The sequence below is a fragment of the Borostomias antarcticus genome (assembly GCF_949987555.1).
Source record: "Borostomias antarcticus genome assembly, chromosome: 2".
Classification (NCBI taxonomy): domain Eukaryota; kingdom Metazoa; phylum Chordata; class Actinopteri; order Stomiiformes; family Stomiidae; genus Borostomias; species Borostomias antarcticus.
In genome coordinates this window covers 37,523,382-37,535,200 of record NC_140235.1, presented here as the reverse complement: position 1 = coordinate 37,535,200, position 11,819 = coordinate 37,523,382, and the positions used below count along the sequence as shown (strand labels likewise).

The following is an 11,819-nucleotide window of genomic DNA, read 5'->3' as shown; positions in this document are numbered from 1 at the left end:
GGCCCAGAATTTTGCAATCGGTGCATCCCTATTATTTTTTAAGATGAAAAATAGTGCTGTGTTATTGCTAACCCAAATGTCACTTCCTGGTGTAGAGGCCATGTACAGGAGAGGTGTTCTCTTGTCCTCCTCTGTGTTTCTTGTTATTCTGTGTTATTTGGATTAAATGTTTAAGTTCTGTGTGTAGGCCTTTTTTAAGTCACCGTCAGTGTAGCCGTTTTATGGGAAATAACATGGCAAAACTTCCAATGGCAAACGCTTGCAGTGACATTGTTTTCCCACAATTTTGCAGCGGTAATCCAATTTAATCCAAATACTGTAAACAACTGAATCAACTGTGACTATGCCCCTCTAACATCAGTGTGATATTTTACTCACCTACAATACAGTTTCCTCTCAAGAAATGTCTGCTAGAGTGCTGCTAGACGAAAATACGTTATTTTGTATAAGGTTTGTTATGTGAAGGACTATGGAACCGAACCGACATGGAGGGTGATGGTAGATGTTGTGTTGGACCTGGGTCTTAGGGATGGACTTCCCTGTGGACGTATTGGGGTCGGTGAGCCACCAGGAGCTGGAGCGTGAAGCTGAGGACTACATGACCGGCCTGCGCTACATCAGCCCTGAAAAGACCCAGAGCTTCACCCTCAACAACCACAGAAAGGTCCGAGCGCGCGCGCACACTCACACACACACACACACACACACACACACACAAACACACAAAAACACACGTTCACTCAAACACCCCTTTTTCTATCTTATGGTTGTCCGTCTGTTGTTACCTTAGATCCAGGTTAGGCTGTCAAATGTGGGCTTTGTACCAGTCTATGGTGGAGATCTCAAGCACAAAGTTCTGGCCCTGTTTGCTCCGGAAGACCAGCTCACAGGTAACCCACACCCCTACAGCTAATGTGAAGGCAACAATTTAATAGACTTGCACTAAATGACAAAAAAAAAAGTTTGTTTTATCCTCTACCCTCTCCGTCCATTCTCCTTACTGCTCTCTCTGTCCCCCCCCCTCCCCCTTGGGCAGCGGTGGCCCTGTTCCTGTCTGGTCGATGGTGGTCTTGGGAGGACATCCTTACGACCTCCAACCCCTCCAGAACCGGCTTCCTCCAGGTACCCAAACTGTTCCAGAAGGCTTTGAGACCGAGCAGTGGCGTGCACAGACATTTTTGGGGGCAGGTGCTCAGTGAAAAATTAGGGCACCTTGCGTGGCGAGATGTTGACAAGGGGGGGGGGGGGGTGATGACAGATAATTTGTATTTTGATTGTCGCACGAGTTGTTGATTGTGGGGGGTTCTGACAGAGTTTTTTTTAGATTGTCGCGCAAGCTTAAGTATACTGATAGCTTCACATGCTGTATCAACAACAAATTCGACCGACATTGGTCGTGTGGTGGTCATCATTACATTAAATCCATTTAAATCCTAGCGTCTAGCTTGTTAAGCAGGTGGGCAGTCGGCTAATTTATGCTCAGCTGTTTGGCGCTGTGTGTATGAGACTTACTTCACAACAGAGACAAATAAATGCAAGTTATAGTTTTGCTACTGAGGCTTAGGGGGCAAACAATACACTTGTTTCGTTTATGTGTTAGTTACCTGGCTGGTTAGCTGTCATCACTCGGGCACTCTGGATGGGGAAAGGGCAGTGGAGGAGTAGCGCGCCTCCGTTTGTGTCTGCTTTTCGCGTTTACCGCTGACAACAGAGGAGAGGGAGGGGAGGGGCACGGGGTGTGTGTGGGGGGGAGGGGGGGGTTTGGCAAAATTACAACGCATTTTGGGGCATTATTATTACAAGCTTTTAATTGAGAATCGATCGATGTCACCATGGGCCACATAAGTAGGTCTACACTGTTAAAGAAAAAAAAAAACTTTCAAAAGGGCACTTGCCTTGTCCAGAGGGCAAAGCTGTGCGCATGCGTGCTGGAGCAAGTGAGGAAGCTATTTCGTGTCTAAAGACGTTTCATAGATCATATTACAGAGGCATGTGAAAAACCACAACAGGCTTACGCTCTATGTAAGCACAACTAGCGATTCATAAAGACAGATTGATGAAAACAACCGTTTCGCGGCAGAAAATAGATTTTTAGAAGCTGCATTCTCAGTTCCCCGTCCGCTGCCATTACATGGACATACTTGGCTCGCGCTGGATTTTACATTTCTTCTACAGGCCTCCGAATTACACCAAAGTTATCTCAGTGAGTGAAACGTCTTATAATATGCCGTAAATAAGGTCCAGGTTGTCAAAAACGAGCATTGTCCTTTAAGGTAAAAAGAACTATATCGAGCCTCTAAGTGCTGAGCATATTTTGAAACTGTCAACTATTCTACCAAGTCTCCTATTCCTCCATGACTCATCAGGGTTTTATGGTAGCAACTAGGCAACAATGTTGTGTTGTTGACAGCACAGATAGTACCCTGACTAGTTCATGAATTATGAGAAACGCGGAAAAGAGTGAATTCATTTTACAATGAGAAAGCTTCCTGTACCAGTAGTGGCTCCGAAGTGGAGGGGGGCTCAGATCTTTAGTTCTCTCATTCCCTAATAAAGAAAGCTTTTATCACAGCGGCTCTGCGGAAGGTACATTTGGAACGTCTACCCGGCTTTGTTTTTTTTTCCGGCTAATTTCCTACCATTTTGCAGTTCAAACCCAGGCAGCGAGCCATGTGTTTGTGTGTGATTGTTTTCTTTGTATTTTGTCACACACACACACACACATTTCCGTTCTCTGGAGAAGCTACAGACATGTAACATACATATAGAGATTGAGATGTACAATGCACTGAGCCATCCCCCGGGGGGTTGATACCAGGGTTAAGCTCTGGCTGGTGGACAGAGGAGGCCGAGGGGAGCGCTGTCTGGTTTATGGCCCCGCCTCTGCCTCTCGTGTTGTTTTAGTGTCTGGGAGAGTCTGGGGTCCACTCATATCCTGCAAACTCAATATCCTCATATCCTCAATCAGTTGTTCTTTTGTGATTTTTTCCTGTGGATTTTTGTGTCTCCTTTTTTCCATCTGCAAATGCTGTGTTATTGTAAATAAATGTAAAAAAGAAAGAAAGATTAATCTTTCTATCCACAAGTGAGAAGGTAATGGTCAATTCTGATTTGGCTTCCCCAAACTAACATTTTCTTGCTCGTCTTGCTTCTGTTTGTGTGAGAGTGTGTGTGTCCAAGGCAATTCCCCCTGGATGTGCGTCTGCCGTGTGTGTGTGTCCGCCCTTCTGTGACCCGTGTGCTGTTGTGTGTCCCAGGTGAGGAGTCTCGGGGAGAGGATCGTTCTGTACGTTCTGAACCGCATCGTGTACCGGGTCAGTGAGATGGACAAACCAGAGGTACCGTTCCTCTGCCACGCCCAGTACGACTTCGCTAAGATCCTGTGGAAAGACGGACATGCAGTTGGATTCTACTCAGTCAAACCCAAAGGTTGGTTTGGTGAAGTCTAAATTGAACAGTTCATTTGATGGTTAATCTGTCTTTTAGTGTCAAAGCCAAAGCCCCACTAAAGAGCAACGGGTACAGGCCATGAGGTAGAGATTGGCACTTTGGAAGATGATTATGGATGAAATCAATCATTTAGATGTTTTTATTGGGACTACATCACAACAGGATGATTGCTAGAAGTTGGTTTTCTCAGCATCAACATGTTGCTACTTGATACGTCAAAGTCCAGTTTTGAGCATCTTTCCTACAGACTTGTTAATGTATTCTTTTCAATGGCACTTATCTTAAAATCCATCTTTCTCTCCACAGATAGCTTGTGCAATAACTTTGTGACCCAGTGTTACCAGCTTCCTGTCATGGACTCCATCTTCGTCAGGAAGTGTTACCGTGGTAACGGCCACGGCCTGGAGATGCTTGAGGACTTTGTGGACTCTTTCAAAGAAGACGAGCTGGGCTTGAAATACCCTCTTTCCCTAACTATGTACAAAGGCAAGCACCCCCTCTGACCACCATAGTCCTGCATGGGCACACAGTCACTGGTTTATTAGACCACTTTTTCAAATTAAAAACGTAAAAATTATTGAAAAATGTAAAAATTGCTTTTGTTTTTTATCTTTTAAACTCTTACACAGTCATACGGTCACACGACCCAGCCTGAAGAGGGTGATGGAGTTTGAGTTGTGTTTTGTGTCTAATGTTGTCCGTTCACGCAGTGTGCAGTCGATACCTGAGCCGGTACCCCGCTGACGAGGACCTGCTGTGGGTGGTGGAGGGAGTAGGCGGGCCCTACCAGAGAGAGAGGGTGGCGAGCAAACTCAACACACTCAAACTGGAGGGTAAGGATGTACAGACACCGATCACTACGCCTGGAAGTGAACTGAACAGCCTTACACTTAACACTACAACCATGAATAAGATCTCAGGTATTAACCTGAACTGTAGTAGCTCATCATACCCTTACGGATGGAGGGAGGGAGGGAGGGAGGGAGGGAGGGAGGGAAGGGGGGTTGACTTTCCATAGCTACTGTATTGTCTCCTAGGATGTGCAGAGCAGGGACAGTTCTGATTGGTCACGCCGCTGGGCACATGGTGAGATCACACGGCAGCCCCCCCCACATGACCCTCCTGATTGGCTCGTTGTTCTCGCTCTTCTGCATAAAGTCACGCAACGACCGGCGGCCAACGGAGACCACGGGCCGGCACTGGTCACAGGAGACCTGGGAGACGTAGAGATGGAGGAGGACGGGGCTCCGGGACAAAACTGTCTGGATATCACTGTATGGGTCTCCCTTGTGCTCTCTGTCCCTCTAATTCTCTCTGTCTCTGTCTCTTTTGTCTCTCTCTCTCTCTCTCGCTCTCTCTCTCTCACTCACATGCTGTCTCTCTCTCTCTGTCTCTCTCACTCACTCACACACACACACACACACACACACACTGTCTCTCTCTCTCTCCTTGTCTGCCTCTCCCTCATTTACTCACACACTTACAAATGAGTTGGTGTCTAGATGCGAGTGGTTTTGTTATGTAGAAGTGCAACAGGCTGAATGAACTCCCCTGTTCTTGTGTTTTGTTGCAGGAGGACGTGATAGTGGTGGTAAATAAGCCTCTTAAACTAATTGAAGGTGAGTAGCAAATCGAAGGTTTCGGGTCAAAACCGCAACCCTGTTATTCCCACGACCGTCTCTTCCCACGCCATGCTTTTGACATGACTGATTTCACAGAAAACTGAAATGAGACAAGTTTGTTTGTTTTTTAATTAATGGGGCAAACAATTTACAAAATGAAAAGGACAGTTATTAAAGGATTGAAACTTTGTATTAGAACGTGTCACAGAGGCTGCACCGTCAAATGATTTCCTAATTCAATTTTCTCTGTCAAATGATTTCTAAATTAAAATTTTCCATGTAAATACGATATAAAAAATATCTGTTCACGCATCAGATGGGCTATTTACAGTGTTGTGTTGGCAATTCAGGGGATTTCACACATATTGAATATCTAATATTATCTAATAATATTCTTTTGAAACTAATAAACAATTGACAAGTACACATGCTTTTGCCTCTGGCAAGGGAATTCCATTTCCAGCGTCTGTTCTAAAGTAGAATTAAACCTTTTACGATGGGACAGGGAAATAGGCCTAAAGGAAAGAATTGTGATCACCATTTTGTGTCACACATATGACTCGACAGCAAACTGCTGGGTTCGGTCTCATTCGATCTCATAGTGATGTGTCATTAAAATATAGCCTACATGCGGCAGAAAATTCTCGACACTCAACTCAAAAGTGGCACATTGCGTTATCCGAAGGCACATTGTGTTGTTACAGTCAATGTAATGTTTCAGCATGAGTTAGGCTACTCAAGGCTGCGGGTTGAAGGAATAAGCAGTTCCATGGAGGTAATCATCCAGGCGCACCGTCCTCAACGGGCGCTCTTGAGCGGCACGGTAACGGGGCCTCGGCGGTGGCAAATGTCCAGCCTGAAACGGCGCCCTCTGGAGATCGGTGAGGTTCTGCTGCCTCCGCAGGGCGTCGGCAAACTTCCAGATGGTCGGGTGCGCGGCGCCAACCATCCCGACGAACGCGCGATGCCAGCCCTCCGCTGCACTGTTCGCCTTGGCAGGGTTGTTGTGTACAGTCGCATAACAACTGTCTGTAAATCTCTAAATTATCCGTGGTCACCATGGAGCATCTAATACAGTTCTGTGTCGTACCGACACTAACTGAAGACGTGGCCTTCAATTTTGCATGATTTATGATTGTTTTTAATGCTCCTGAAGGCAATATCAGACGATTTTACGTGCCTGTATGAGGTAGGCCTATTTCTCATTTTTTAGAATATAGCCTAGGCTTCCTATGCTGTAGTTTCAACCCCAGAACCACATCTGGGGGCCCTAAAGCAGGGCGCACAGCTCCATCCCAGATCAACGGCGATGTTTTCACCCAGTCGCAACTAGACATATTCCGAACCACGAATAGGCTGCTTGCTGTTGCTGTCACATTCAGGTTCAGAGTTCTGTTCCACTCCTTTGATTTCTAGCCCTTTATTCACCAGGAGAAAACACAAAAGGAACATTTTGGTAACCCAGAGCAACAAGAGCTCTGGAGTTGAATCTACACGGTCCTCATGAAGCTGAACATGGTTCTCATGACACGTTAAAATTACCCAGCAGGCCGCGGCACCGGGCCACGCCCAAACTCTGCAAAGCGCGAATCATGCCCACAACGATGGGACGAGTTTTCATATATTATAATAGCCACTCATCTCACCATTTCATAGCACAAACGCCCACTTGCTTAGCTGTAATCCTGACCGACAGGAGAAACAGGAGCCTTTTGAATGACAAACATGGAACTGTGTCAAGCGCTCTCTTCTGACCGAGTCCCACACAGCGCTCTCTCCCGCTTACAAAGTCACCTCGTTTCCTAATTATATGGGTTTTATAAATCAATCAATCAATCAATCAATCAATCAATCAAAGCTTTATTTGTATAGCGCATTTCATACCCAGAGGCAACACAATGCGCTTTACAGAGAACAAGGGAGGTGGGCATACGACCCACTCTCTATATATTCCAGAAATTAAGAGATTATATCAGGTCAAACATCCACATTTTCATAACTTTGTGTTTCATTACATTCTCATAGCCGACAGAAAGGAGCCCAGATGAACAAAAAACCAATAGTGCATTCTTAGTTCCAAGTTTAAAATATATATTGTTGTTGTAATCGTATGTTGTTGTTGGTTCTGTTTATTTAAGATCAAGACCTTAAGGCTATTTTGCAATTCGGAGTGAAATGAATGCCTGCATTTTCCATCTCATCCATGTTGTGCGTGTTGAATATATTTAAATCATTTGGATGGATGTAGGCTATTTGGCCTGGAAATAGTCTGTTGCAAACGTCAGTGTGCAAGGCATGCAAGCAGGCCTACATAAAGACTAAATTATATCCTAATAAATCATTTTAATTATATGTAATGGCAGTGCATGCAACTTAATGTATTTAAATCATTTGGATGGATGTAGGCTAACGGCAGATCTACATAAAAAAGACTAAATTATATAAAACCTCGGGGCTTACGGTTCCCTGAAATCATAATGTCCTACATTCATTCTTCATTCATTCAATACCGACAGGCTACGCAGTCTTGCTTAGTATATAATTAGGCTCTGATTGACTGCTTTAAATTATGAGGAGTTATGAGGCTTCTTAAGACTGGTCATATTTGCTTGTGATCGCATATACTGTACGAATGGGCGTGGCCTTGTCCATCGCGTCCACCTAGTTTACCGTGGGAATAACCTTGTCGCGGCTCCGGAACGGCGCGGGTTTGGGTGGGGGGGGGGGGAACCCAAATCGAGTCCTCAGACTGACCATCACACACAGTTCTGGACCTCTGGGATTCATACTGAGACAGCATCTCACCGGGCCGGTCTGTCAGGCACACATGGAAGACAACAGTGATGTCATCCTTTCTGCTTCCTGTGTCCCCCCCGCCCTTCCCCACCCCCAGACACGGAGGACGTCCCGGTGTCGACTCGCACCAGGAGCAGCGACCGCAAACGCGCGCGGGAGGAGAGCGCGGATGTCCTGGAGGAGATCCAGCCCCTCAAGATGAACAGGCGAGCGGAACATCTGTTTGACATCCGACCGAACAAACTACTGTACAGCTCTTCATACGTTTATGGTTGCCGGTTGTCAAAATGATACACAACCCATTGTACCGGTATATGAGGACTTATCTCGCCAGCTAGTTGTGTGTTTAAAAATGAAGTGTTTTGTTTAGGTTGGAGGATGGGGAAGCAGAGCCCACGTCTATGGCTGCAGAGAAGGAGGAAGAGGAGAGGGAGGAGTGTCCTGCTCCTGGGGATGGAGAGGCTGCTGAGGTTCCTGAGGAGAAATCGGCCCCTGAGGAGGAGGAGGGGGCCCCAGCTCAGGTAGGAGGGGGACTGGGACTTCCGCCCAGGGGTTTCTGTCTGAAAAGAGACGAAAACAAACCTAGAGAACCGACTTTGGAACATCTGTGGTTCTGCTATCCTCAGGGGGCGGAGGAGGTGAACGGAGATCTGACTGACAACCAGGCGGAGGAGGAGGAGGAGGAGAAGGAGGGAGTGGAGGAAGGAGAGGAGGCCGCGCAGGAGCCAGAGGCCGTGCTGGAGAACGGGACAGCGGAGGGAGACGTGGAGATGGAGGAGGAGAAGGTGGAGATGGAGAAAGAGGAGAAGGTGGAGATGGAGGAAGAGGAGGTGAAGGTGGAGATGGAGGAGGAGAAGATGGGAGAGCCAACTCAGGCTGAGGTACGTTCAAATTGGCTCATGAAAGTCAAACGAGAGTAGAGAAAACCTCAACAGGGATATTTCACAAAAATAATTGTTGATTTGTTTGTACTCTCAAACTGTTGTTGTAGACTCGTTGGATTATGACATTTGAACATATTCATTTTTCATACTAAAAATTACAGTTTTATCTCTGTTGTCCCCCTCAGGGCGCCGTAGACGCATCCCCGACGGCGTCCGAGGAATCGGCGGCTGAGGAAGAAGCTCCTCCCCCGTCGGAAGACGAACCAGCTCCGGCTCCAGAGGAGGCCCCCCCTCCGGCCTCCCCTGCCCCAGAAGAGCCTTCCACCCCTGAGGAGGTGGCTGAGGAGGAGCCCCCCGCGTCTCCAGAACCGGATGAACGAGGGGAGGCCTCGCCCCTGAAGGAAGGAGCGGAGGTCAGCCCGGCAGACTCTGGCCAGGAGACGGTGGTCCTGCTGGAGGTGGCTGACCTGTCCTACCAGCCCCAGGGAGAGGAGGACCACCGGCCTCCCGCCATAGAGGAGGACGAACAGGAGGAGGCCAAAGAGGAGGAGGCCCAGCCTCCTGCCAAAGAGGAGGACGAACAGGAGGAGGCCAAAGAGAAGGAGGCCCAGCCTCCCGCCAAAGAGGAGGACAGACAGGAGGAGGCCAAAGAGGAGGAGGAACAGGAGGAGGCGGAGGGAGGACAGGATGCGCTAGCAGTGGAGGGAAAGAAAGAGGAGGAGGAGGAGGAGGCAGGGGAGAGGAGCTCAGACGACGCCGGAGAGACTCGGGCCGGTAGGAGGAAGGTCCGGGGGGGCAGACGAGCGCCGAAGCGCAAATCCAAGCGCACGAGCCAAGCGCCGGCGGAGGACGGGCACACGGAGACCCCCGATGTCACCGAGGAGGAAGAGCAGGAGGAGGAGGAGGAGAAGAAGGAGGAGGAGCAGCAGCAGGAGGAGGAGGAGATGGCCATGACGACCGAGGAGGAAGGAGATGCTGTGGATAAGTCTTCAGCAGAGGAGGAGCCACCAGTAGTGGACCAGAGAGCCCTGAGGAGGAAGAGCAAACCCATCCAGTCTACACCCAGAGCCAAAGGAAAACGACGCAGCAAGACTTGAACGCATGCACGCACACACACACCACACACACACACACACACACAACTCAAACAAACACATAGGGGAACACTGACGTACGTCAGTACTGGGTGTTTGAAAGGTGATGTTTCTAAGCAGGGCAGGGTTTTGAAGGGGTCTCTTGTTCGTTTTTATCTGCTGCTGTGTAGTGTTTAGAAAGTTTAACTCGATACAAAAAGATGGAAAAATCTCTACAAAAAGAAGGAAACAAATTAAGATGAACTCTTTTTTTTAAACTTGTGAATATGGCCTAACGCTAGCATGGCTGATGCATTATGCTAACGTAAAGTCTTCATTTTCTACTGTGATTTTGTTCTCGTTTTACTGCCTTTTCCCAAAAGGCCTTTGAGATATCCGACATAAATCTAAATAAAGCTAAATCTTTTCGTCTGCTGTAATTCGATGATTGTGACACTCCACGTGTGGTTGGTACAGGGTTTAAGTTTTAGAAGTAACTACCTTAATTTGGCTTTGAAGTGTAACATTTAGTCGTTCAGTATAGAGGTGACTGTTACTTTGTTTGAAAAATACACTGATGTCTGGTGACGGACTAAGATTGAACCTGTTTTATAGCAGGTTAGACTTTAGCGAACACTGAGCTTTACGTCTCAAAAGTGTTTAGGTGAGATTATGGATGCGCTGAAAGGTGTTGAGGTGTTTTTACCTCATTATATAAGCTGTGAAAGAACGTGAATCTATAGTTGCACGACACACACGAGCACACACCCTATGCTCACATTCAATATGTTTAAAATATATTAGGAAGAGGGAGAACATTATTATAACATGATTATATATATATATATGTACTTGATACATAAGAACTTAGACTTGACTGAGTTGTATGATAAGTATATATTAAAGCAGAATTTATATATATATATATATATATATATATATACAGTACATATATATGTATATATGTGCTATTTGTTATATACTACAGTAGGTCTCCAAAGTTGATAGCAAAATACATTATTATTTTATAGCCCAAGTTATTAGTAAAAAAAAATTACTAGCATCCTCCATCAAAGCCCAATCAGTGTAATGTAGTGAGGGTTTGTTGGTTCAGGTTGTGAACCTCAGAGGTGATGTTGACCCACCAACATGGCCATGTCACAAGGCTGCATGGCATTCTCCTCTGTATGACACATTTCATCTGTTTGATTTTTTTTTTTTTTCCATCATATTGCAGGAGATCATGTAAATGGCTAGGGTGTAGTCATGGAAACCTGCCTGCCATTTCAAAAGAGCACAGGTCAACATTTTGTTGACCAAAGAATAAAAGCGGTCATTCCCCATTGGTTATCTCTTTACACATACAGTGCAGTATAAGATCCATGGAAGGGACTACTGTATGTAGTATGTACTCTTTTTGAATGTCTCTCTTGTATTCGGTTATTTTCCTTGTCATGTCATGAGTTTCCAAAGTGTATTTCTCTCCTTGTCTCCTCTCGCTGCTCATATCCCTGCTCTCGGGTCAAAACCTTGTTGAAAAATACATTCCAATTTGTACATTTTTGAACATGAAATTGATGATTGTTTAGAATGAATTTAATTGGTCCCGGGCTGGGTGGCATTCATAGGAAAACGAGTTAAAGGGTAGGCCCAGCTTTCAATTGAGGAGGGGTCACCAACATTGAGTTACACAAGGTTTTGACCTGACATCAGTGATATGCTCTTATCAAGGACAACAGATGAAATCAGTTCCTCCAAAAAGGGCATGTGAAGGAAACAGCATTAGAGGGTGATGCCTGTTAGAGTAGGGAGTTGTATCCACTTAATTTACCAAGGTGCCATTCAATTTTCAACCGAATTACAATAATATACCCAGTATAGCTAATGTAATGTTATTGTTTACCTTTTGATTAAATGCTTTATTCACCCAAATGTGGCTTATTATAGTCAAAAGTCTCACAGACATTTTGATTTTTGTATTTGAACAGTGTCCT

At 46.1% G+C, this 11,819-nt stretch overlaps 1 protein-coding gene across 1 annotated transcript; it reads left to right on the top strand.

The window, feature by feature from the left end:
* Positions 1 to 529: 529 nt before the first annotated feature.
* Positions 530 to 10,646, top strand: fam169ab (family with sequence similarity 169 member Ab; the record flags this gene model as incomplete). Its single annotated transcript, XM_084455119.1, has 15 exons — positions 530 to 664; positions 791 to 890; positions 1,037 to 1,122; positions 3,258 to 3,429; positions 3,757 to 3,936; positions 4,161 to 4,283; positions 4,609 to 4,724; positions 5,024 to 5,069; positions 7,966 to 8,074; positions 8,239 to 8,389; positions 8,495 to 8,533; positions 8,591 to 8,644; positions 8,675 to 8,749; positions 8,938 to 9,396; positions 9,538 to 10,646. The coding sequence occupies 15 exons, from the start codon at positions 530 to 532 to the stop codon at positions 9,847 to 9,849; spliced, it is 2,157 nt and encodes a 718-aa protein (XP_084311245.1). The 3' UTR covers positions 9,850 to 10,646.
* Between the last annotated feature and the right edge of the window lie 1,173 nt (positions 10,647 to 11,819).